The following is a 27,527-nucleotide window of genomic DNA, read 5'->3' as shown; positions in this document are numbered from 1 at the left end:
AGACGGACATATATAATGATTCACGTCTCCGTAAGTCATCAGAAGTAGTAACAGGAGGAATGAGAGGAAGTTTTCTCAGAATAAGGTAGAGAGGAACTAGCTGGCGTCACCACGCTACTTTATTCTGAGAAAACTTCCTCTTATTCCTCCTGTGGCTACTCTTGCAACATTGCATATCTTCTGATGATACACGGAAACACGTGAAAGATCTTGAGCTGAAGATTTCCATTTCCTCTTGGCTTGCATTGTTAAGATCGCATGTCTGCGATTTTTTTTTTTTTATTATATATATATATATATATATATATATATATATATATATATATATATATATATATATATATATATATATATATATATATATATGAGAGAGAGGTGTCAGATGAGCATAAGTTAAAAGTGAGATAACTTATTAAAGGACATACTGAGAAATCGTTAAAAATGTTGTGTAAATAGGTTTCCTGCAGTGCTCTATGATGCAGCTTCGTATCCTCAAATACTAACCAGGTCCTACTCCCACCCAGAGGAGGTAATAGGTATAACGTTGCTGGCTGGTATAATCTAACTGCAGGATCAGGGATAGTGCTAGTGACTGCTATTATGTCAGCCTCTAAACACTGTCGACGGTGTAGGTCATTTTCATGTTCATTTGGCTTCAAATTTCCTGAGGTAGCTTTGCTTGTTCCTGTATAGAACACATTGTTCTAGTAGTCACTGTTGCATACATTTTTGTATTCACGTACACACTTTTCCAGAGATTAGAGTAGATAAACTCTCGAAATTCTTCAGAGGTATATCAAAGATATTTCTGTTTCTCTCGCAAACATCCTGTCACTCCCTTCATGAGGTTTGATAAAGACTTGAACTGGTGATTGCATTGTCGTTTGTTTGCTCCGTGCTAAATCTGACAGTTGACGAGGAATTTGTAACTATTTTAAACTGACTGTCTCTCATTATCAGGAATTAGTTGCTGACAGGAAACACCAACCAATTATGTATTTCTGCCTGTTAGCAACGCAATATCCAACGTATCACTGACACGGAGCCTCATTGGAAATATTTTCTGGTGCAACATTTCAGATCAGCGTTGTCGAAATATGTTTAACTTTTGTCAGAGAATAAGAAACTACGGTATATCAGAGGAACAAATAGTCATGAACTTTTGAAGTCATCAGAATATAAAAGACAACAAAATATTTTGTGACATTACAACTCGACACTTAGATAAATGATCTCTGTAACCCCAAGAGATTGCAGCGGCAGAAGTGCAGTCACAAAACATGGTACGAAGACAGTACACTCCAGAATCCGAATATAACCTGATTACAACAAAATAGATGGCTGCTCTCAACATATTTGAAAATATTCGGATTATTATGAAAGTGCTCAAAATTGTCATTCGAAGTCATATTTAAGAAAAATCTTTTAATTTTTCGGTACAAAATGATAATTTTTCAGAGAAATATTCAACACCATTCAAGATATTTTTCGTCAAATCGACTGCAACATTACTTAGTGGACAATGTGAATGAGCTCTGGTACCAGATATTCCGTTATAAAAGAGGGGGCATACAATCTAGGCAGTTGCTACCATGTAAAAAGACTGACGATAGTGACAGTGTGCAGGTTACAGTATTAGAAGATATTTTGTCCACCAGAAACGTAAATAAATGAACTGATAGTCACTGATCAGACTGACATATGGTGACGAAGCCTCGAGAAATTTCCCAACATTCGACTTCATTTAAGAACTCGCCTGGTTAATAAGAATGGGAAAAGTTTTATTAGTTTATGGTTGATTGGTTTTCTTACGCCATAGAAAGTCCTTGGTCTAACGTCATGCAAGTGTGCTTCAAATGTGCCTGATAATGATGATAAACATCAGATGGACGTTTGGGATTCATGCATAGATGACGTCTTAGTTATATTTGACAAAGTTAGGTTTATAGTTTTGACAATTGAAATAATTAGATAGTTATATGTATTGTAGTGTTCCTCTTATTTTGCTGGAAAACCTTAAATATGTAAAAAGTGAATTTTTATTGTCTTCCCTAAAACATACAAAATCTAGGATACAAAACTCTAAATTATACATCATTAACAGTAAAGCTTGACACCGAACAGCATCAAGACCCTCCCTGGAGGGGTGAGCCCTGGGAAGCTCTTGCAGCAGGTGGGAGAGAGCATGTCGAGCTGCTCTTGAGTAATGTATTGACACAGTAACCGGTTTGTGGGTGCTTGCGCATGTGCTCACTTAGTTGTATTCACCTAGTACAACTCGGTACCTGTATACCTAGATTAAACTCCTGACCCCTGCCTCCTAGATTACTTTTTTCGTCATTAATGAATTCTGGCCCAAAACCTGTTATATACGTAATCTTGAAGCTGTGTGTGTGTGTGTGTGTGTGTGTGTGTGTGTGTGTGTGTGTGTGTGTACTCACCTATTTGTGGTTGCAGGGGTCGAGTCTTAGCTCCTGGCTCCTGTGTGTGTGTGTGTGTGTGTGTGTGTGTGTGTGTGTGTGTGTGTGTGTGTGTGTGTGTGTGTGTGTGTGTGCGCGTGCGCGTGCGCCTCCACTTTCTCATCACACACTTCACTTTTCAACATCATGAGATTAAAATAAATACTTCCTAACATCCCTATAATTCATCTGTCTCTAAACTTCTACCCGTCTTTTTTTTTTTTTTTTGTTCCTGGTCCTGTGAATTTAAACAGTGTTCATATTTGTTCTGTCAGTTACTTTTAAGATTGTATAAGTTAAAATAATGTCTTGCAACTCTCCTCTCCGCTAAGGTCGTCAGATAAAGTTCCTTCAACCTCTCCTCATAGTGCATCTCTCTCTCTCTCTCTCTCTCTCTCTCTCTCTCTCTCTCTCTCTCTCTCTCTCTCTCTCTCTCTCTCTCTCTCTCTCTCTCTCTCTCTCTCTCTCTCTCTCTCTTTTACACAGGGTTTGACAAGGTTAAGGATCCCTAGCTTTATTGACAAGCTGTTTACAGGTTAAGGATTCCTAACTTTATTGGCAAGCTAAGAGCTGTTACCTACATCAGCTCATTTGAAAGCATTTTTATTGTTATGAGATATACAAGTAGGGAACAGGATGAAGTTGGAGCCATCTGTGGGCCAGCATTTTCATTTGATCAACTGACTTTATCTCGTTGACATCATTATGCTGTACGAATGTGTTCCATACTCGAGTCATCCTGGGTATGTATGATCTCAGATGGAGTGATGTTCTGGAGAAGGGTACAGCCAGAGTGAATTTGCTGCTTTCTGCCCGTCTTGTGGCATAAAAGCTTGTTTCACGCTGTCCTCGAAGTGGATCCAAGTGTGGTATTTTGACAATATTGGCCTTGTACATAACAGTAAGGCCACCCACATCCCTCCTATGTTGAAGGCTCTGCTGAAATGACAGATCTATCCAGGATGGGTCCAGGCGAGAGATGAGACGTCTTGCTCTGTTCTCTACTCTGTCAAGCAGTCGCAGATCAGAGGGGGAGCAGGCAAACCAAGAAAGTGGAGCATACTCAAGGTGTGAGCGTACTTGTTCCTCATACAGGATCTTGCAACCCCTACTGTCAAGCAGATGCGAGATACGGCGAAGTGCTGTAAGCTTCCTTGCTGCCTTGTTTGCAAGATTTACAACATGGTTCTTCATGGTTAGTTTGGAGTCAAATTTCACCCCAAGGATATCAACTTCTTCTCCAGGTGCCAACACCCTCCCATTCATCCTTACTACTACACCAGCATTACCATCATGGTGCCTAGAGATGATCATCATTTGCTTTTTCTCAGGTGCAAATGTTACTTGCCATCTATTTCCCCAAGCTGATATAGCTCTCAGCTGGTGATTGATGTAGCTTAGAGCAGCTGGCATTTCTTCTCTTGGATAAGTGAATGTCAGTGTACAGTCGTCTGCACATGCATGTGATTTTGGGATGAGATGAAGAAGGTCGTTGAAGTAGACATTCCATAACAATGGGCCCAGCACGCTTCCTTGTGGAACACTTGCCCCAATAGGATGTCTTGCTGATTCCGTTCCATTGAGAACTACACTTAGAGATCTACCATGAAGGTAATCACTGAGGAGACAGCGTAGAGCCTGCAATTCCCAGTGCTTGAAGTTTTGCTAAGAGGCCCTGGTGCCACACCCGGTCGAAAGCGCCAGCAATGTCCAGTGCTACCACACAGCTGACTTTGGATTCATCCAGTGACTGGTGCCACTTAGTGGAGAGGTTTAACAACAGATCAGCAGCAGAGTAACCTTTCCTGAAGCCATATTGACGATCATAAAGTAGTGAGTGGTAGTCAAAAAACTGTCATTTGTCTTGAGATTATTGTCTCAAGGATCTTACCAGTGATTGACAGGAGTGACACTGGTCTGTAGTTGCTGATTTCTGCTCTGCTCTTCTTTTTGCGAACAGGGACTACATTTGCCTCTTTCCACAGAGAAGGCCATTTACACTGTACTAGGCAGTGCTGAAAGATGCGAATTAGAGGTGCTGCTAGCTGGTCTGCACATCTTCTCAACAATCTTGGGCTCAACTTGTCTGGGCCCACAGCCTTTTCTTGGTCAAGCGATTTAAGAAGGAAATGCACCTCCTCCTGCCTTATTGTCAACACACACACACACACACACACACACACACACACACACACACACACACACACACACACACACACACACACACACACACACACACACACACACACTCTCTCACTCTCTCACTCTCTCACTCTCTCACTCTCTCACTCTCTCACTCTCTCACTCTCTCTCACTCTCTCACTCTCTCACTCTCTCTCTCTCTCTCTCTCTCTCTCTCTCTCTCTCTCTCTCTCTCTCTCTCTCTCTGTTCTGAGACTTTAGTCTTATTGCAGACCTTTGAACGTTTTTCGAGCTACTGCATATGGTTGACCAGGTGAGGACTCCACACAGGCGTCGACATACTCATTGACTGGCCTAACATATGTCGTGTATAAAGTTTTGAAGGATTCTTTATTCAAGTCTTGAATGCTTTTCCGTGGTTTGCTAGTTTTACATAGGCTGCTGAGGTTATATGATTTGTGTGTACCTCCGGCTGTGTGTTTACCTGTAGATTATTGTCTGTAGGCAATTCCCGGGTCACTGCTCATGTGGACCGGTCGTATATAAGGTTATCCAGTCGACAGCCTGATCAGTTAGGCTGTTAGTGGTGGGCGCGCTCAGTCCAAAGTAGGCACCAAAACCCGGCTGATCAGGATCTGGCTAAAGAAATTTATCAGGTTTCCTCTTGAAGACAGCTGGGGATCTGTTGGTAATTCTTATCTATATGAAGGGAGGGCATTCTCTTAGTGTGCTCCTTGCGCCCCTTCTTTTATTGAGGGTATTTTGGATTGGACAGTGGTTCTGCTTTTTTGACGCTATCCATTACTGTATGTTGTCTGGTTCAGTTCCTTTCGTTTTGCCAAGCTTTAAATACTTCTATCACTTCAAGAGTGAGAGTGAATAAGTGTGTGTGTGTGTGTGTGTGTGTACACGTGTACCTGTGCTTGTGTTCGTGTAAGTGTGTATTACGTATGAACATCAGGGTGGTGGTGGAGGGGATATGTGGTGGGTGCTTAACAGGCAGCTTCCTGACGCACCTTGACATTGTTGGTGTTACACCCTCTACCAGGCTGTGGTGCTTACATTGGACTGCATGCAGCTAACCCCAATAGCTTGGTTGACCAGGTCTTCAACAAGGCCTGGTTTGGGATTGAGCCGCTGGGGTGGTAACCCTTGAACATATCAGGTCAACCTTCAGGTAACGCATTTATGACAAGCCCCGCTCCTCCTTTCCCCCCTTATCCGTCATCCCCCCTTCATCATTACCCCAACATTTCGTCTGAATTTGCTGACACAGCCGCGGAATTCTAGATATGCATTACAGAATGCAAAAAAAAAAAAAAAAAACAACTTCAATAGTTTTGTTTGATTTATTATGATTTATATACTATAATACAGATGTAGTATACACAGACTTTGAATAGTGCGAGCGTAATGTAATAGTGCACAAAATACAGATGGAATTTTAACTTTCTAACAAATGGAATGCAAAGAATAATAGTAAACAGAGTTAAATCATCACAGTGAAAGTTCTGTTCCAAGACACAATACTCGCCCCCATCAGTTTCCACATCCTGATATTCGACGTAGACAGGGACATAAGTCATAGTACTGTATCATTCTTTGCTAGGGATCCTAAAATTTGCACGAGGGGCGTCCATGGAAGGCAGTGCAAATTTCCAAACAGATATAAACCAAATCTAACAGTGAACATCAGAAAACAGTATGATGTTCAGTGAGGACAGATTTCAGTTACTCAGTTATGGAAAAAATTCTGAAGTAAAATATTAGAACGGAGTATAAAAGTCACACAGTAGAGCGAGAAATTAATGTGAAAGATTTAGGAGTGGTGCTGGTGTAGGAGGATATCAGGTTAACAGTCATTATCATAACTGCGGGGAAAATGAAAGTCAGGATAACGAAAAAAACTTACAAACAAAACCCTTATTGTTGGTGAGGTATTCTTGATCCAAGGAATTTAAGTTGGCTTCCACTTCTGTGGATCAAACCAGATTGCTTCCCATTCCCCAGATGCTGTATGACCAAAACAAGAGATGCCACGGCAGTGATGGTCCCCCTGAAGCTATTTGTTTTCTCTAGGCTGGAATATTGTTGTGCATTAACAGCCCATTTTAAGGCAATATAGATTGTAGACCTGCAGACTGTACAGGTAATCTTCGCTGCCCGTATAAATCCAGTAAAGCCCCTAAATTACTGAGAACGTTCGAAGTCACTTAACCTGTCCTTGTAGGAATGCAGGCGAGATACATTATAATATACACTTGGAAAATCCTAGAGACTGGTCCCAAATCTGCACACAAATCATTCCCTATAAAAAGAAGAGGCTTGGCAGATGGTGCAAAATCGCCCCAATGAAAAGCAGGGGTGCCGTGAGTAATTTGAGAGATAAGCGTAAGAGGGTCAAGGCTTTTCAGTAGCCTCCCTTAATACTTAAGGGGAGGTTAACAAAAACTGCCTTCAAAGGGAAACTTGATAAGTTTCTCTAGTTGGTTTCTGATCAGCCGGGCTGTGGTTCTTACGTTAGATTGGGTGCGGCCAGCAGTAACAGCCTGATTGATCTGAGTTTGATCAGCTTAGCAGGCTTGATCTGGGATTAAGCTGCAGAGAAGTTTACCTCCGAAAACATTCTTCAGGTAACTTAGTTTGTTAATGATAGAGAATGATGTTAAATATGGAATGTTTAGAACAATAACCAAACAATTCTAGCTCTTTTTAAATATACCAAACCTCCCCTCGCATCACTGATAAATTCACGGTCTAGATAAAGACTTAAAATCTGTCACGAATTCCAATGGGAAATATTTGAGGGTAGCTTGGAAAAGTGGTCTAAATGTTTAACCTTGGTAGTAAATCTTGTGTCTACTTTCTTGTGTTAAATGGTACTACACTATACATGTATATCCTTGTCAAGAACGGGATGCCCTTGGATTATTATGGTTACCAACAGACCCCTGGTTGTAATGAAGAGAGAGATGCTAAGTTTCCCAAGTTAGCTCCAGATCAGCCGGGCTGTATTGTGTATGTTGGTCTGCAGCTAGCACCGGCATCCTGATCAATCAGACCAACAACTGGGAGGCCCAGTTTGGGACCAAGCTGCAGGAACGGTGACCCTGGAAACTACCTACAGGTAACCCCAACCCAAGGAAGAGGCTGTCTTCATGCTGTCATCTCTCCAGCTACTGTACTGTCTAAACCAGTGGTGCTTCGCCTGACATACAAAGTTCCACCTGCACTAATTGCGTACGAAAATCGACGAATGTGATGAGTACTGGCTTATGCAGTTTAGACGTCTGGGCACAGAACTGAGATACGGGTAGCCACCCGCAGTTTCGTCACTGACGAGGGTTAGGTCAGAACAAATGTTTACTAACGAGGGTCTTAGTCCTATGATGACCCGCAGCTGGAGCTTTTGGTCATCTGACCGAGGCCTCCCGCTGGCTTACCGGTCAACCCTCTTTAAAATTATAGTTACAAGTATAATCACTGTTGTGTGTTTATACTGACGAGAGGTAGACAGGTATGACTCACGAAATCGTAATGACACGATTGCAAACAAACCATACCACGTAGTAGTGGTGTGGTGCCAACACTTCAAAAAAAAAAGTTTGAAAAAATCCAGAGTTACAAAATGGAAAAAAATGGTATGGTGAAGGGATGAAAGCACTAAAGATTCCCAGGCTGCTTGATAGAAGGAAGAGAAAAGATTTGATAACCTCATATGTCATAAAAGAATAAGAGATATTAGGAAAAAATTGTACCTGCATCAGGTACTGTGTAACAAGAGGCAACAGTTGTAAATTGAGAAAAAAAATAGAAGCTGAAGGAATACTAGAAAAGTTTTCTTTGTAGAGTGGTAGACCAACAGAACGATTAAAGAGGAAGTGACAAGTTGGAAATTTAAATATATATATATATATATATATATATATATATATATATATATATATATATATATATATATATATATATATATATATATATATATATATATATATATATATATTATGAACAAATTATTGAAGGACGGGAAACCATGAACATAACTCTGCTCCTGTAGCTGCAAATAGTATGAATGCGTAATAATCTAGTTTATGGCCCAGTCTCAGTCCACACACTATACATTTCACGTTATTGTCATGTACATAGAAACTGTATTGCCAAAGATATGTAATCCAGTGATCTAGTTATTTTCTCCATGCACGTTTTGACATATTTCATTATAATGGGCAATGGCTCTGCTACTTCTGTCTGTACTGTTTTATTTTATTCAAACTCGCTTGCTGGCTTTCCTAACACATGTTTAAATTTCTATTTGAGAAAAAGTATTTGACGTTCTCTATTAATGCTAGTTTAGCACAATCATGGACCTTATCATACTTTCGGAGGTCTATGTGAGAGGGACTCCACTAAAGTTTAACTCTAATCCCTCTTTAAATGTACTGTTGTGTTACCTCAGCTTATTTCAACCCTTTCTTGAAGTTATCATCGTGTACGAGTTTGGTTTTGTTTATCAGTGTGTATAACCTTGTCACAGACCAGGCTTTTGGTGATCGTTCCAAGAATCATAGCTGCTATTGTCCGGTTTCGGATCAAGCCTCTTCAGTGACACCCTCATTATGTTCACTATAAATTTATGGTTGTCAGTCATGTTTTAGTTTGAGATAAGATAATATGCATGACACTGAAATTTAAGGGAAACACACACACACACACATACATACACACACACATACATACATACACATACATACACACATACATACGCATACATACACACACACATACATTCACACACATAGACACACATACATACACACACACACACACACACACACACACACACACACACACACACACACACACACACACACACACACACACACACATACACAAGGCACAAGTCGAAACTGCAGTAGCCAAGATAAGGGTCCTAAAAGTTGAGATAAATAGGCTGAAGCGAGTTACAGGGGCAGTGACCAGAGAAGACACAGCATATGAAGCTGCGAGGCCGAACAGGAAGGAAGGAATTATGAATTATGCTAAGGTCATATCAGCCTGCCAAGGAGTGAAAGGGAAGAACAGCTGGGTGCAGATGGAGAGGGTGATAGGTCGAATGCTGAGGCACAACCATGCTATCAAGAGCCACTGGAAAAAATCAAGGGAGAAACTGACCACATACAGGCAGGATCCAGAGTCACAGAGGGTGAGGCAATGGGAGGAGGAAAGGGCAAAATCAGTGTTTATCCATGGGCTTCAGGAGAGAGAGGAAAGGACACACACTGAAAGGCAGCAGGAAGAAAGAAAGGAGATTGAGAAAATCACGGAAATAGGTGAAGAGAGGGACGAGATTGTAAATTTTCAGAGAATAGGGGGGTACTCGAAGGGAAGAAACCGACCAATCAAGCTGATTCTCAGGACGGAAACAGTGCGGAACAGGATCCTCCAAGAGAAACCATGATTGAAATACTCGGAAGAGTACAAGAGGGTGTTCCTAGACAGAGACGGAACACAATCAGAACGACAGCAGCTGAGGGAGAGGACAAAAAAGCGAAAGGAGCTAGGAAAAGAGACAAGGATGGAACCAGCAAAGGTCAGTCAGAGCAGAACAGAACAGCAAGGGCAAGCACACACACAACTATTCTCAGAACCATACAACCTATCACACCATCCCAACACACACTACAATCCATACCCACAGCCTCCACCCAACACCGAGCTATAGAATCCCACAGTATGCTACCAGGTCTCCCTCACAGGCCCCCCCAAACCACAGTGTTGGAAAGGAAACTGAAGGTATGGTACACAAACGCTGATGGAATAACAAATAAGTGGGAGGAGTGGCATGAAAGAGTCAAAGAGGCATCACCGGACATTATAGCTCTCACAGAAACCAAGCTTACAGGTATGATAACAGATGCCATCTTTCCAACGGGATACCAAATCCTGAGGAAAGACAGAGGGAATGGGGGGGGGTGGAGGAGTGGCATTGCTGATCAAAAATCGCTGGAATTTTTATGAGCTGGAGAGAGGAGACAGTGGAGAAGAAAGTGATTACATAGCGGGAACGCTTCACTCTGGAGGTCCCAAGGTGGTAATAGCAGTGATGTATAACCCACCACAGAACAGCAGGAGGCCAAGGCAAGAGTACGACGAGAGCAATAGAGCGATGGTTGACACACTGGCTACAGTGGCCAGAAGAGCTCATGCATGCAGGGCAAAGCTCCTGATCATGGGTGACTTTAACCACAAGGAGTTCGATTGGGAGAACTTGGACCCGCATGGGGGCCAAGATACATGGAGGGCTAAGATGATGGAGGTGGTACTGGAAAACTTCATGTACCAACACGTAAGGGACACTACAAGAGAGAGAGGAGAGGATGAACCAGCAAGGCTGGACTTGTTAGGTAAGACACATATGCAACAGTTAGGTATCTTTATTTCGAAACGTTTCGCCTACACAGTAGGCTTCTTCAGTCGAGTACAGAAAAGTTGATAGAAGCAGAAGATACTTGAAGACGATGTAATCAGTCCATCACCCTTAAAGTTTTGAGGTGGTCAGTCCCTCAGTCTGGAGAAGAGCATTGTTCCGTTGTCTGAAACAATATTGTTTCAGACAACGGAACAATGCTCTTCTCCAGACTGAGGGACTGACCACCTCAAAACTTTAAGGGTGATGGACTGATTACATCGTCTTCAAGTATCTTCTGCTTCTATCAACTTTTCTGTACTCGACTGAAGAAGCCTACTGTGTAGGCGAAACGTTTCGAAATAAAGATACCTAACTGTTGCATATGTGTCTTACCTAACAATCTGTCGGTATTTTATACCATTTTAATGTTCAAGGCTGGACTTAGAATTCACCTTGAGTAGTGCAGATATCGAGGACATCACATATGAAAGACCCCTTGGGGCCAGTGACCATGTGGTTTTAAGCTTCGAATACACCGTAGAGCTACAAGTGGAGGGAGAAGCAGGAAGGCCAGGACAAATGAAGCCAAACTACAAGAAAGGGGACTACACAGGAATGAGGAACTTCCTGAACGGGGTGCAGTGGGACAGAGAACTGGCAGGGAAGCCAGTTAATGAAATGATGGAATATGTAGCAACAAAATGCAAGGAGGCTGAGGAGAGGTTTGTACCCAAGGGTAACAGGAATAATGAAAAAGCCAGGATGAGCCCATGGTTTACCCAAAGGTGCAGGGAGGCAAAAACCAAGTGTGCTAGGGAATGGAAGAAATATAGAAGGCAAAGGACCCAGGAGAATAAGGAGAGCAGTCGTAGAGCCAGAAACGAATATGCACAGATAAGAAGGGAGGCCCAAAGACAATATGAAAATGACATAGCAGCGAAAGCCAAATCTGACACGAAACTGTTGTACAGCCACATCAGGAGGAAAACAACAGTCAAGGACCAGGTAATCAGGCTAAGGAAGGAAGGAGGAGAGACAACAAGAAATGACCGTGAAGTATGTGAGGAACTCAACAAGAGATTCAAAGAAGTGTTCACAGAGGAGACAGAAGGGGCTCCAGAAAGACGGAGAGGTGGGGCACACCACCATGTGCTAGACACAGTGCACACAACCGAGGAAGAAGTGAAGAGGCTTCTGAGTGAGCTAGATACCTCAAAGGCAATGGGGCCAGATAACATCTCCCCATGGGTATTGAGAGAGGGAGCAGAGGCGCTATGTGTACCCCTAACAACAATATTCAATACATCTATCGAAACAGGGAGATTGCCTGAGGCATGGAAGACAGCAAATGTAGTCCCAATCTTTAAAAAAGGAGACAGACATGAAGCATTAAACTACAGACCAGTGTCACTGACATGTATAGTATGCAAAATCATGGAGAAGATTATCAGGAGAAGAGTGGTGGAACACCTAGAAAGGAATGATCTCATCAACAGCAGCCAACATGGTTTCAGGGACGGGAAATCCTGTGTCACAAATCTACTGGAGTTCTATGACATGGTGACAGCAGTAAGACAAGAGAGAGAGGGGTGGGTGGATTGCATATTCTTGGACTGCAAGAAGGCGTTTGACACAGTTCCACAAAAGAGATTGGTGCAAAAACTGGAGGACCAAGCAGGGATAACAGGGAAGGCACTACAATGGATCAGGGAATACTTGTCAGTAAACAGCAGCGAGTCATGGTACGTGGCGAGGTGTCAGAGTGGGCACCTGTGACCAGCGGGGTCCCACGGGTCAGTCCTAGGACCAGTGCTGTTTCTGGTATTTGTGAATGACATGACGGAAGGTATAGACTCTGAGGTGTCCCTGTTTGCAGATGACGTGAAGTTTATGAGAAGAATTCACTCGATCGAAGACCAGGCAGAACTACAAAGGGATCTGGACAGGCTGCAGACCTGGTCCAGCAATTGGCTCCTGGAGTTCAATCCCACCAAGTGCAAAGCCATGAAGATTGGGGAAGGGCAAAGAAGACCACAGACGGAGTACAGTCTAGGGGGGCCAGAAACTACAAACCTCACTCAAGGAAAAAGATCTTGGGGTGAGTATAACACCAGGCACATCTGAAGCGCACATCAACCAAATAACTGCTGCAGCATATGGGCGCCTAGCAAACCTCAGAACAGCATTCCGATATCTTAATAAGGAATCGTTCAGGACCCTGTACACCGTGTACGTTAGGCCCATATTGGAGTATGCGGCACCAGTTTGGAACCCACACCTAGCCAAGCACCTAAAGAAACTAGAGAAAGTGCAAAGGTTTGTAACAAGACTAGTTCCAGAGCTAAGAGGTATGTCCTACGAGGAGAGGTTAAGGGAAATCAACCTGACGACACTGGAGGACAGGAGAGATAGGGGGGACATGATAACGACATACAAAATACTGAGAGGAATTGACAAGGTGGACAAAGACAGGATGTTCCAGAGATTGGACACAGTAACAAGGGGACACAGTTGGAAGTTGAAGACACAGATGAATCACAGGGATGTTAGGAAGTATTTCTTCAGCCAAAGAGTAGTCAGTAAGTGGAATAGTTTGGGAAGCGATGTAGTGGAGGCAGGATCCATACATAGCTTTAAGCAGAGGTATGATAAAGCTCACGGCTCAGGGAGAGTGACCTAGTAGCGATCAGTGAAGAGGCGGGGCCAGGAGCTCGGACTCGACCCCCGCAACCTCAACTAGGTGAGTACACACACACACACACACACACACACACACACACACACACACACACACACACAGGCCTAGTGTCTAATCGACATGTGCCTAGGACAAAATGGTAACTAACACACACACAAAGTGATTGTGTGTGTTTTTTTTTTTTTAATGTGAAACGAGATGAGCTGATTTTGGTTTATTTCCTTTCTTTTCAGCTCAGTGACAGCGGGGGCCCGACGGATGGCGGCGGCGGGGGTGGTAACGTTAGCAGTGACGGGAATGGTGTGGGAAGCAGCAGCAGCAGTGGCGGCCTCACACGCAGTGGCTCTACACGTCGCAGTTTACGTAAGGTAGGTTTTGTCTTTTCCTAGCAGGTACGGTATGGTACTATTTTTTTTTTTACCCATTTAAATTTACAAGCTAATGGTTGTTATCCTGCTTCAGCCCATTTCATAGCGTAGCCCTAAGGTATCTCGCAGCTCGATTGCTAGCGTGCACTGCTTACTCGCTGAGGTCTGGGGGTCGATCCCCGGTACGGTTGGAAACATTAGGACGTGTTTCATTAAGATACCTGCTGTCCAATGTTCACCCATCAGTAAAATGGGTACCTAGGTGTTAGTCGACTTGGTGTGGGTCGCACCCTGGGACAAAATTTACTGTTTCCCGAAATTCTCTGCATAACAAGGGGTTTTCTATATAGTAATATGTCATTGATGTCAGCTAGGCCTGTATACCTTGTACATGTAGTAGAAATGAAGATTATGATTATTATTATTATTATTATTATTATTATTATTATTATTATTATTATTATTATTATTATTATCTAAAATACTCCCAGCTCCCTACTTTCCTGGACATGAACCACATCACTCGTCTAATTCCTAGGTGGACAGATACAGCAGGTGTAAGGAAAGATGTGGGAGATATGAAAGTCTACAATAAGTTCAGCGAAAAGCGGGAGTTGATTAAGCACAGTTTGAGAACACTGTCAACATTCTGCCTTCTACTAGCAGATGTAAGAAATATTGCTGGAAGAAAATTAAAAGTTCTCAAGATGAAAATGGACGACCTGCAGCCAAGTACCTGAACAGCCAGGCTGTGATGATGTACCAGGAAGTGCAAACATTTTCTCCACTTCCCAAAATGAATACTGCCCTTTCACCACTTAAACTTCACTCAAGTGGTGATTAAATATTAGGAAAATAATGCTTATAAAATATATATATTGTACGTATATAAAAGGGAATACAGTAACTTATTAAATTAATAATGAAAATATGGTAATATACAGCTACTGGAAAGTGCCACTTAGTAATAAGGTTACTGGGAGTGGGGGCGTTGACCCCCGAAACCCTCTCCAGGTATACTCCAGGTATATGTACTTATTACAGTGATCTATTACTCGATTGAGAAATTGGAATACAGTACAGATAATACTGGTACGAGATACACTTAAAATTAGTTAGTCTACTACCGTTCACTTATTAACCTCCACTTCGTCTATCAGTGCACCTGTGGTCAGGGCCTGCCTCTTACCCTCTTAAGTATAAGGCAAATACAAATTTTATTTTGAAAATACAGTACGTGTTACAGTTTCGAGATTTGCTTATCTCTATATCACTGTATATTATATATATATATATATATATATATATATATATATATATATATATATATATATATATATATATATATATATATATATATATATATATATCGTGCCGAATAGGCAGAACTTGCGATCTTGGCTTAAATAGCAACGCTCATCTTGCCATATAGGACAAGTGAAAATTTGTGTATGCAATAATTTTGCCAAAATCATTCTGAACCTAAAGAAAAAAATATATTTCACTGTGTTTGTTTAGTATTAAATTATTGTAAACAAATCTAAATTATATTTAGTTGGGTTAGGCTAAAATAAATTGCACTTGTTTTAATAAGGTTAGGTAAGTTTTCTAAGTTCCTTTTGGTGCAAAATTATAAATTTTTACATCAACATTAATGAAAAAAATATATCTTTAAACGTATAAGAGAAAATTTTAGAGATGACTTAATTTTAAATGAGTTCTCGCTAATTGACCAGTTTTACATATTCGGCACGACATATATATATGTATGTATCTTGGAACGCCCATTGTTGTGTAAAACATTTCGGGCAAACTGAAGATAATACGGTACTTTAAATACTTAAAACTTGTATTTACACACAAATTTTACAGGCTAAGAGCCGTTATCCTACAACTCTTTCAAAGCCCAGCCCTATAAATGCATTGGAAAACGTACAAAGGAGGATGAGAAAGTTGATCCCATTTATCAGAAATCTTCCCTATGAGGATAGACTGAGGGCCCTGAATCTGCACTCTAGTAAGGCGCAGAATTAGGGGGGATATGATTGAGGTGTATAAATGGAAAACAGGAATTAATAAAGGGGATGTAAATAGCGTGCTAAAAATATCTAGCATAGACAGGACTCGCAGCAATGGATTTAAGCTGGAAAAATTCAGATTCGGGAAGGATATATAGGAAAGCACTGGTTTAGTAATAGAGTTGTGGATGAGTGGAACAAACTCCCGAGTACCGTCATAGAAGCTAAGACATTGTGTAGTTTTAAAAATAGATTAGATAAATACACGGGTGGGTGTGAGTTGGATCTGACTAGCTTGTGCTACTAGGTCAGTTGCTGTGCTCCTTCCTTACCGAATGTGACCTGACCTGACTACATTAAGGCATTGGCTTAAGCCGGTGCGTGAATTGGACCTGCCTCGCATGGGCCAGTAAGCCTGCTGCAGTGTTCCTTCTTATGTTCTTATCTAAAGCTCCCGCTTCACACACGGAGGGCCCGGGTTCGATTCCCGGCGGGTGGAAACATTTCGACACGTTTCCTTACACCTGTTGTCCTGTTCACCTAGCAGCAAATAGGTACCTGGGTGTTAGTCGACTGGTGTGGGTCGCATCCTGGGGGACAAGATTAAGGACCCCAATGGAAATAAGTTAGACAGTCCTCGATGACGCACTGACTTTCTTGGGTTATCCTGGGTGGCTAACCCTCCGGGGTTAAAAATCCGAACGAAATCTTATCTTATCTTACCACCCGCTAGGATGCTACCCATAACAATCTACTAACACCCAGGTACCTACTTACTGCTAGGGTAACAGGTGCGACAGGTGTAAGGAAACATGCCCAAAATTTCCACCTGTACCGGGGATCGAACCACAGGCACTCAGTATGAGAGCTGAGTGCATAGCTGTTCAGATACGAAACTGCTGACCTTAAATGGAATAGTAATTTTATAAGACAATTTATCTTCTACAGTTTCTAAGTATATATTGATTATGATTAAAGTAGTGAGACAGCAGTTTACTGTATTAAGAGAGCAATGGCAGAACTGAGAAGTGGCTAAAAACAAAACAATCTTTCTCATCACCCCCTTCCCATTAAGCTAGGGTTTATGATCATTACATATAAAACTATATATCAGATTATATCAATCAAATATTGCACCAGGTTTAAGATCATTTTTAACAATGTTTTTGAAATTATTTAGAGAGTTTTTCACCATTCAGGCAGGTTATTCAAATTTTGGATCCTTTAAATTGGATGAAGTGATTGCTCAGTTTTAGTCGTACACGTGGAACATCAGAGAGAAAATATTTGTAATGTTATGTCCATGTGATATGTTGCAACTCTTTAGAATTGTTTTAACTCAGAGTTAATATTGATACGAGCGTTCCGTGTAATTTTAATGCATAGAAGTTTGTGTAGATACTTTGTATGATAGATTAAAATCTTTAAATGGGGAGGGGGTAAGGAAATGTTCGGAATTTTGAGTGCTTGTTCTAATAGCAGATTATGGTTCGATTATTTGCTGTTATAGATTCCATGCAAATATACTTTAGGTGAGGTAAGGGTCTAGATTAGAGTAGTAAGTGGTGTTGCTTATGGTACATAGTGTATTCTGGAAGGAGTCAAGTTGAATACCTAAGACTTTTCCCCTCACATTGCATTTCAGTGTATTACCATATTTTTGTTTAGTTGAACATTTCTAGTTTTCCCAAAACTCTATATAGTAGTAGGTCTCACCATTATCGAGTGATTATTTGTTGCCATCCAAGCCGATACAGAACTCTTCTAGTTCAGTATTGACTGTGCTGTTGAGGCCAACCGTATCTGGATTGGAGATGGCAAAGGTAGCGTCTTCCGCAAATAAAATTGTCGAAATAAAATTGGTCCTAAGATAAGATAAGATTTCGTTCGGATTTTTAACCCCAGGGGGTTAGCCACCCAGGATAACCCAAGAAAGTCAGTGCGTCATCGAGGACTGTCTAACTTATTTCCATTGGGGTCCTTAATCTTGTCCCCCAGGATGCGACCCACACCAGTCGACTAACACCCAGGTACCTATTTGCTGCTAGGTGAACAGGACAACAGGTGTAAGGAAACGTGTCGAAATGTTTCTACCCGCCGGGAATCGAACCCGGGCCCTCCGTGTGTGAAGTGGGAGCTTTAGCCACCAGGCTTCCTACGCCCCTATGTTGATGGGCTGATTAGAGATGTTGGCGTCATTTATAGTCAAGTGTTGGAGTATGTAATGGAAGTAATACCATATGTAGGAGATTGCGTGGATTTTTATTCCATGCTGTGCTATTTTAAGGATGTTATTTTAAAGATGTCTGCTGTACCAAAAATACATTTTTAGATCAGTAGAGAGTCCTGTTGGATATTTGTTTTTTTGAGGATGTGTAGAGTGAATCAAGAATTTGTTATTGTATTATTATTGATTTTCTTTTTTTTTTTTTTGCTTGAAGCTAAACTGTCAAGAATTAAGAAAATTGTTTTGTTATGAATTCATACATTCGCCTGTGTATTTCTTATTTAATAGCTTGCATAGTAATTGCAACCTTTAAAAATGAGCCGCAGCTTCTCTATCCTCATCTCTATCCTTAATCAGAGTCTGAGACCTGCCTGCCTGGCTCGCTTTTCCCTACCCCTGCCCCTGAGTTAGAAGAAATACTGTAAGAAATCTCTCGTGTTTCCCCGCTTTTTCCTCAAGTTAGTGGGTAGGGTTGGAGTAATACCACATTGATGGCTGTGTGTGGCCTTTGGGCTGCTAAGAGTTATTGAGAACATCTGGCCTCCGGCTGGGCAACGAGGGTATCAGACTCTAGAAACTGGTCACAGATACGTACACGTCGCTTCCCGCCGAGAATTCCTCCGGGTTATATCAGTTACGGGGTGAATACACTATCGGTGCAGCAGTGTACGCTACTATGTTAATGTGCTTACAGTGGGCTTGGATTTTCCTGAAGGCAACTGTTGCTTTTCCCAGGATTGTTTTCCTATTAACTGGTTTTCCCATGTATCTTACCCTCCTCCATGAAAAGTCCCACATTTTGTCTGAAATTGTCCGGTTTCGTCTTCGAATGGATAACAATATTATTATATTCGTGGGGAAGCACCAGGGGTTTAGATATCTGGGGAATATGAGATAATTAGTTGCTCCATTATTACCTTGAGCAGACAGTTGCTGTGAGAATAAACTTCTCTGATAATTTAGGCATTTAACAGTGAAAAACTTGTATGTGTATTTACAAGTCTGTGTATAGTTAATGCAGCCATGTTCTTTCCAGACACTTTTACATAGGATATTTGTATATTATACCTTTGATATACCTCTGAAGAGTTTCGAGAGAGTATCTACTCTCTGAGCCCGGCCATGGGCCAGGCTCGTCTGGTGCTTGCCCAGTCAGCCAGGCTGTTGCTGAAGATTGAGATACTTATGCAACATATGGGAATCTTTACTGAAGAAACGTTTCGCCACACAGTGGCTTCATCAGTCCAATATAAATCAGAAGGGTGTACTTTCTACAAGATTGATGGACTGAACATATCGACTCCAGGCTGAGGGACTGGTTACCTCAAACTCCTCCTCCTCTCCATACACCCTTCTGATTTGTATTGGACTGATGAAGCCACTGTGTGGCGAAACGTTTCTTCAGTAAAGATTCCTATATGTTGCATAAGTGTCTCAATCTTCAACTTGTCAGTTTTAAACCATTTATCACAGACTGTTGCCACTGGAGGCCCGCTGCCCCACATATCCATCACAGCCTGGTTGATCTGGCACCTGGTGAAGATACTTGTCCAGTTTCCTCTTGAAGGCTTCCACACTTGTTCCAGCCGTGTTTCTGATAACTTTGCCCCAGGAAAAGCTCCTGGTTATGATTAGCATTTCAGGCAGTCTTAAACTAAAACCAGTACTAACATTATGAAAATTAAAAATTATGTTGGACATAGCATGTACAGTCTGGCCCAGGAGTAGACACTCTTGAAACCCTTCAAAGGTATGTCAAAGGTAAGATAATTAGAGGCAGATACTTAAGCAATGTTTTTTTTTTTTTTTTTTTTCTTCGCCGGTATTCTCCCGGCCCGGGTCTTTTCCAAGTAGTGGTGACCCGGCCTTGGCTCCCTATCTGGGGAGTGTCTCGAGACTTAAGTCTCCCATGGGAGGAGGTACAAGTACCTCCTCATCTTTGGGACCAAGTGTCCCCAGGCCTAGCCACATTCCCCGCCCTCACGGGGCTCGTAGGGAGAAGCTAGGCCTCTGGTCTGCCATATAAAATAATGGTTGGAGATGTGATTAAATTTAAAAAAAATGCGTAGTTGATAACTTTGTAGTAAGTTTAATGAAATTTAATGAGTTAAAATTTCAGGGAAAGATATTAAGCATAGTTTTTTATAAGGTTTTGTTTGAATTTACTAAATTACATTTTTAAAATTCATCTGGCAAACTATTTCACATTTTTGGCCCTTTGCATTAAGTTTCTTGAGATTCAGGTGAACATGAATATCAGTGGTACAGTATGGTATTTGTTCCGAGTATGATCCTTGAGTATTTTATTATAGTTTACCAAGAAGTGTCTTAGTTCATTATGAACATTGCAGTGTAGTTTAGATGATATGAAGTGAACAGTGTGTATGATATTAATATTTATATTTGGTTTAGGGGTTTGAATGTAGTGTGTTGCCCAAAATTTGAGTTTGTGATGGTTCTTATAGCTGCCTTTTGTTGTGTGATAATTTGTTTGAAGTGGATAGCTGAGATAGAACCCCTAGCACACACATCATAGGTGAAGTGGATAGCTGAGATAGAACCCCTAGCATACACAGCATAGGTAAAGTGGATAGCTGAGACAGAACCCCTAGCACACATTCCATAGGTAAAGTATAGGTAAACGAGAGTAAAGTACTATAGAATGTTAGTAATGTAGATTAGGGAACAATACCAAAACAAGAGAACGAATTGCGAAGAATGGAAATTTCTGATTCAAGGAACTGAGTGTCACAAATGCTTGCTCGGTTACAGGTTTTTCGTTTTTCCGTTTATGGCAAGCCTATGCACAGTGGCATGCACATTCATTACTTTTCTTACCATGTTCCCTCTCTCAAGAAAAGTGTTCTTTTTCTCTCTCTGTCCGTGCCCTCATAGTACCAAATTTTGGGAAAGATACCTACAGTTTTTGATATTTTTTATATGAGCTGGATAATATGCATTAATTTATTATTTACTACCAGACTTAGGAACTCACCCTCATCCTTTTTCTCTACTTTGGATTCAGTAATTTTGACGTGTACTTGTAGACAGGATTTTTTTTTTTCCAAAATGTTGCATTGAATGTTTTCCGTTTGGATGAGTTTACAGTATTTATCATCCAGGTGCAGCTATGTTCTTCCCTCTTCCTGTGGTATACTGGGTATTGTATGTATAGTTAGTGTAGATATGGTATATTCTTCCCTCTCCCTGTGGTATACCGTGTAGTGTATAATTATTATACATATGGTATATATTCTTGTAATAATGTTAGTAAAATTACCGACAAAAGGTAAAAGGACACAAGTTCAGCTAGTGCGACATTTTATTGTGGCAACGTTTCGCTTGACAGCTCCTGGAGAGCGAAACGTGGGCACTATAAAATGTCGCATTAGTTGCGGTTGTGTCCTTTTACTCAACATAGTATATTCTTCCCTCTCTCTGTGGCATATGTATAATTGTTGCAGATATGTTCTTCCTAATCATTATTGTATATGTAGTTACTGTTTATATGTTCTTCCCAAATGCTAGGTGCTGCCCACAGTACCAGACATGGACCAGCAGCTGTCTATGGCAGCAAAGATGATTGACCGCCGAACTTCCACACCAAAAGGCAACCACTCTTATAGTCCCTACTTCTTAGAATATACCCTTCTTGCTGAATAGTGAGTATTTGCATGGTAATGCATACTTGAGAACTTTTCACGATTAACAATTTTTTAGCAGTAATTTTAATTAGTTATATTTCCAGGTATAACTGAAATATGTTTGGAAGATAGTATGAGTAACATGCATTTAATTAAACTAGTGTTTTGAGAGGATGAGCTCAGTGGCACTAGAAGTGCGCTTCAGACTCAGACTCAGGAGGACCGGCAAACACAACCTCCCGCAGAACCACCCACAACACACTCAATCCCGACAACCCCACCGCAACCAGACTAACCCAGAACAATCCACAGTCCCCCTCCCCCCGCACCACAAACTCCACCTTCACAGCAGCCTCCAGCAGTATCCTGGTCCAGATATCCCACTCTCCCCCCCCCCCCCACACCAAAAAAAAATATTATTGGAAAAGAAACTGAAGATATGGTACACCAACGCAAACGGAATAACAAATAAATGTGAGAATTGGCACAGAAGAATCATGGAGGCATCCCCAGACATCATAGCGCCAACGGAGATAAATGAAAACAGATGCGATCTTTCCCTCCGGATATCAGATCCTGGGGAAAGACAGAGGGAATAGTGGGGGAGGAGTTGTAATGCTCATCAAAAACCCATGAAGTTTTGAGATGGAAGGAATGGACAGAAGGGACTACATATAGGAGCACTTCAAATTGGGGGTACCAAGGTGGTGATTGCAGTGATGTACAACCCGCTACAGAATAACAGGAGGCCAAGACAAGAGTATGATGAGAGGAACAGAGCAGTGGTGGATACACTAGCTGAGGTGGCCAGAAGGGCCCATATGGTAGGGCAAATTTACTAGGTGTGGGTGATTTCATTCACAAGGAGATTGGGAAAACCTGGAGCCACATGGGGGGGACCACAAACATGGAGAGCCAAGATGATAGAGGTGGTGCTGGAAAACCTCATGCATCAAGCATGTTATGAATACTGCCAGAGAGAAGAGAGGATGAACCAGCAAGACTGGACCTCATATTCACCTTGAGTAGTTCAGACATTGAACACATCACATGAAAGGCTCCTTTGAGCGAGTGATCGTGTGATCCCGAGGTTCGAATATATTGTAGAGTTAAAAGTGGAGAGGGAAGCAGCACGTATACGGCGGGAAAAGTCAAGCTATAAAAAAGGGGACTACACAGACATGAGGAATTTCCTGCATGAGGTACAGTGGGAAAGAGAACTGGTGGGAAAAACTGCAAATGAAATGGAATACATGACCACAAAATGCAGTGAGGCAAAAGAGAGGTTCATACCCAAGGACAAGAGAAACAGTGGGAAGACCAGAATGAGCCCTTGGTTCCCATAGGTGTAGTGAGACCAAAACTAAGTATGCTAGAGACTGGAAAATGTATAGAAAAGAAAGGACCCAGGAAAATGAGGAGATTAACCGAAGGGCCAGAAATGAATATGCATGGATCAGGAGGGAGGCCGAGTGGCAATACGAGAATAATGTAGCATCAAAAGCCAAATCTAACCTAAAGCTGTTGTACAGCCACATCAGGAGGAAAACAACAATCACAGACCAGGTAATCAGGCTGAGGAAGGAGGTAGGGGAGATCACAATAAATGACAAGGAAGTATATGAAAAGCTCAACACGAGATTTAAGGAAGTATTTACAGTGGAGACAGGACTCCAGGAAACTGGGATGGAAGAGTACACCAACAAGTGCTGGACACACCACACACAACCGAGGAGGAGGTGAAGAGGCTGCTAAGTGAGCTAGATACCTCATAAGCAGTGGGACCGATCAACATCTCTCCCTGGGTCCTGAGAAGGAGCAGAGGCACTGTGTGCCACTAACAACAATCTTTAACATGTCTATTAACACAGAGGTATGGAAGAGAGCAAATGTAGTCCCAGTCTTTAAGAAAGAAGATAGGCAGGTAGCATTAGACTACAGCCCAGTGTCACTGACATGTATAATATGCAAAGCCATAGAGAAGCTTATCAGGAAAAGACTGGTGGAGCACCTATAAAGGAAGGAGCTTATACTCGATAACCAGCACAATTTCAGGGAGGGGGAAATTCTGTGTTGCAAACCTACTGGAGTTTTATGACAAGGTGACAGAAGTAAGGCAGGAGAGAGCGCGCTGGGTAGACTGCATAAGAGATTAGTGGAAAAGCTAGAGGAGCAGACAGAAATAACAGGAAATGCACTGCAACGGGTCAGATTACCTGACTGGAAGGAAACAATAAGTGATGGTGCATGATAGGGTGTCATTGTGGGCATCTGTGATGAACAGGGTTCCACAAGGGTCAATCCTAGGGCCGGTGCTCTTTTTGGTGTGCATGTGAATGACATGACAGAAGGAATAGATTCAGAGGTGTCCCTGTTTGCAGACGATGTGAAGCTGATACAGAGAATTCAAACATAGGAGGATCAGGTAGGACTACAAAGGGATCTGGACAGGCTGCAAGCCTGGTCCAACAACTTGTTCCTGGAGTTTAACCCACCAAATGCAAAGTCATGAAGCTTGGGGAAGGTCAGAGAAGACTGCAGACACAATACGGGCTAGAAGGCCAAAGATTGCAAACCTTACTCAAGGAAAAAGATCTTGGGGTGAGTATAATACCAAGCACATCTCCAAAGGTACACATCAACCTTATTAAATAACTGCTGCAACATATGGGTGCCTGGCACACCTAAGAATAGCGTTTCAGTACCTGAGTAAGGAATCGTTCAAGACTTTGTACACCTTGTACGTCAGGCCCATATTGGAGTATGCAGCACCAGTATGGAACCCACACCTGGTCAAGTACATCAAGAAATTAGAGAAAGTGCAAAGGTTTGCAACAAGACTAGTCCCGGAGCTAAGGGGTATGTCCTACAAGAAGAGGTTAGGGGAAATCAATATAACAACACTGTAGGACAGGAGAGAGAGGGAAGACATGATATCGAAATATAAAATACTAAGAGGAATTGACAAGGTGGATACACAGAGATGCGATGCAGCAGCAATAGTTGCAAATGGAAGTTGAAAACTCAAATGAGTCAAAGGAATGTTAAGAAGTATTTCTTCAGTCGTAGAGTTGTCAGGAATTGGAACAATCTGGAGAGTGATGTAGTGGAGGCAGGATCTATACATGGCTTTATGAAGAGATACAATAAAGCTCATGGAGCAGGGAGAGTGGACCTAGTAATGACCATTGAAGAGGTGGGGCCAGGAGCTATGACTTGACCCCTGCAACTACAACTAGGTGAGTAGATGCACACACGTGTACATATGTACTACCCCTTATTTCCTCCCCCCTCACTCAACTTGTACTCTGTAATAAATATATATACAGTGGACCCCCGGTTAACGATATTTTTTCACTCCAGAAGTATGTTCAGGTGCCAGTACTGGCCGAATTTGTTCCCATAAGAAATATTGTGAAATAGATTAGTCCATTTCAGACCCCCAAACATACACGTACAAATGCATTTACATAAATACACTTACATAATTGGTCGCATTCGGAGGTAATCGTTATACAGTGGTCCCTCGCTTTTCGTAGTTCCCGGCAATCGTAAATTTCGCCAGTCATAGGGTTATTTTCGTATAAACATGGACTCGCTTTTCATAAGTTGACTCGCGAGTCGTAATTCGTCCCGGACACGTACCCACGGCATGAGCCGTGGCGGCAGCCAGTCTGGCATTGTTTACCAGTGAGCGAAGGTCCCCTCACGTGCTCCAGCGAAATATTTCATAATATTCAATTTATTTTAGTGCTTGCAAGGACTAAATAAGCTACCATGGCTCCAAAGAAAGCTCCTAGTGCCAAGCCTGTGGTAAAGAAGGTGAGAAATATGATTGAATTTAAGAAAACCATCATTAAACAATATGAAAGTGGTACAAGTGTGGCCGAACTGTCCAGGATGTATATGAAACCCTACACAACCTTATGTTCCATAGTGGCCAAGAAAAAGGAAATCAAGGACGCTGTTGTTGCAAAGGGGGTAACTATGCTGACAAAAATGAGATCACCAGTACTCGAAGAGGTTGAGAAGTTATTATTGGTGTGGATAAATGAGAAACAATTAGCAGGAGATACTCTTATGACTTCGATTATTTGTGAAAAGGCTAGGCAGTTGCATGAAGATTTGGTAAAGAAATTGCCTGCAAATAGTGGTGATGTGAGTGAATTTAAGGCCAGCAAAGGCTGGTTTGAGAGATTTAAGAACCGTACTGGCATACACAGTGTGGTAAGGCATGGTGAGGCTGCCAGTTCGGACCACAAGGTGGCTGAAAAATATGTGCAGGAATTCAAGGAGTACATAGACAGTGAAGGACTGAAACCTGAACAAGTGTTCAGTTGTGACGAAACAGGCATCTTTTGGAAGAAAATGCCAAAGAGGACCTTCATTACACAAGAGGAAAAGGTAATGTCAGGACACAAGCCTATGAAAGACAGGCTGACACTAATCTTCTGTGCTAATGCTAGTGGGGATTTCAAAGTGAAGCCATTACTAGTGTACCATTCAAAAAATCCCAGAGTGTTCAGGAAAAACAGTGTTATGAAGAGTAAATTGTGTGTGTTTTGAAAATCTAATAGTAAGGCGTGGGTCACGAGGGAAATTTTCGTCGAGTGGTTCAATGAAGTGTTTGGCCCTAGTGTGAAGGAGTATCTCCTGGAAAAGAAATTGGATCTCAAGTGCTTGTTAGTAATGGACAATGCACCTGCTCATCCTCCAAACTTGGATGACCTAATTTTCGAGGAGTTTGGGTTCATCACAGTAAAGTTCTTGCCCCCGAATACCACTCCTCTCCTCCAGCCCATGGACCAGCAGGTCATTGCAAACTTTAAAAAAAACTACACAAAAGCAATGTTTCACAGGTGCTTGACTATGACCACAGACACTCACTTGACCCTAAGGGAACTTTGGAGAGAACACTTCAGCATCCTCCATTGCATAACCCTTATAGGTATGGCTTGGGAGGGAGTGACTACCAGGACTTTGAACTCTGCCTGGAGAAAATTGTGGCCAGATTGTGTCGACAAGAGGGATTTTGAAGGGTTTGGGACTGACCCTGATGAGCCTATGTCTGTTGTAAAATCAATTGTGGCACTGGGGAGTTCCATGGGGTTGGATGTGAGTTTGGAGGATGTGGAAGAATTGGTGGAAGACCACAACAAAGAGCTCACCACTGAGGAGCTGCAAGAGCTTCAGCAGGAACAGCAACAGATCGCAGCTCAGAATCTTGCTGCAGAGGAGGAGGAAGAGAGATGGAAGAAGGTGCCTTCTTCAGAAATTAAAGAGATTTTTACTATGTGGGGTAAGATGGAAAGCTTTATGGAGAAACATCACCCTAACAAGGGTGTTGCAAGCCATATTGGCAACATGTACAGTGACAAAGTCTTGGCAAAGTCTTGGGCCATTTTAGGGAAGTGTTAAAGAGACGCCAGAAACAGAGCTCTCTCCACAGTTATTTTTCGAGACAGGACTCCATTGACTCTCAAGGTGGTCCTAGTGGCATTAAGAGACAGAGAAGACAGGCAACCCCAGAAAAGCAATTGGTACCTGAGGTGTTGCTGGAAG

General features: G+C 42.0%; 1 protein-coding gene across 6 annotated transcripts in view; it reads left to right on the top strand.

The window, feature by feature from the left end:
• Positions 1-27,527, top strand: part of LOC128700299 (AKT-interacting protein-like) — a 238,328-nt gene that overhangs the window by 191,725 nt on the left and 19,076 nt on the right. For all 6 annotated transcript variants that reach the window (XM_070100032.1, XM_070100033.1, XM_070100031.1 and 3 more), the window contains exons 3-4: positions 13,942-14,076; positions 21,850-21,983. In XM_070100032.1, the coding sequence (XP_069956133.1) occupies positions 13,942-14,076; positions 21,850-21,983 (269 nt within the window). The remainder of the gene's footprint in view (positions 1-13,941; positions 14,077-21,849; positions 21,984-27,527) is intronic.

Source organism: Cherax quadricarinatus, chromosome 71, assembly GCF_038502225.1.
Source record: "Cherax quadricarinatus isolate ZL_2023a chromosome 71, ASM3850222v1, whole genome shotgun sequence".
In the NCBI taxonomy this organism is placed as follows: domain Eukaryota; kingdom Metazoa; phylum Arthropoda; class Malacostraca; order Decapoda; family Parastacidae; genus Cherax; species Cherax quadricarinatus.
This window is presented reverse-complemented; position numbering and strand designations above follow the sequence as displayed.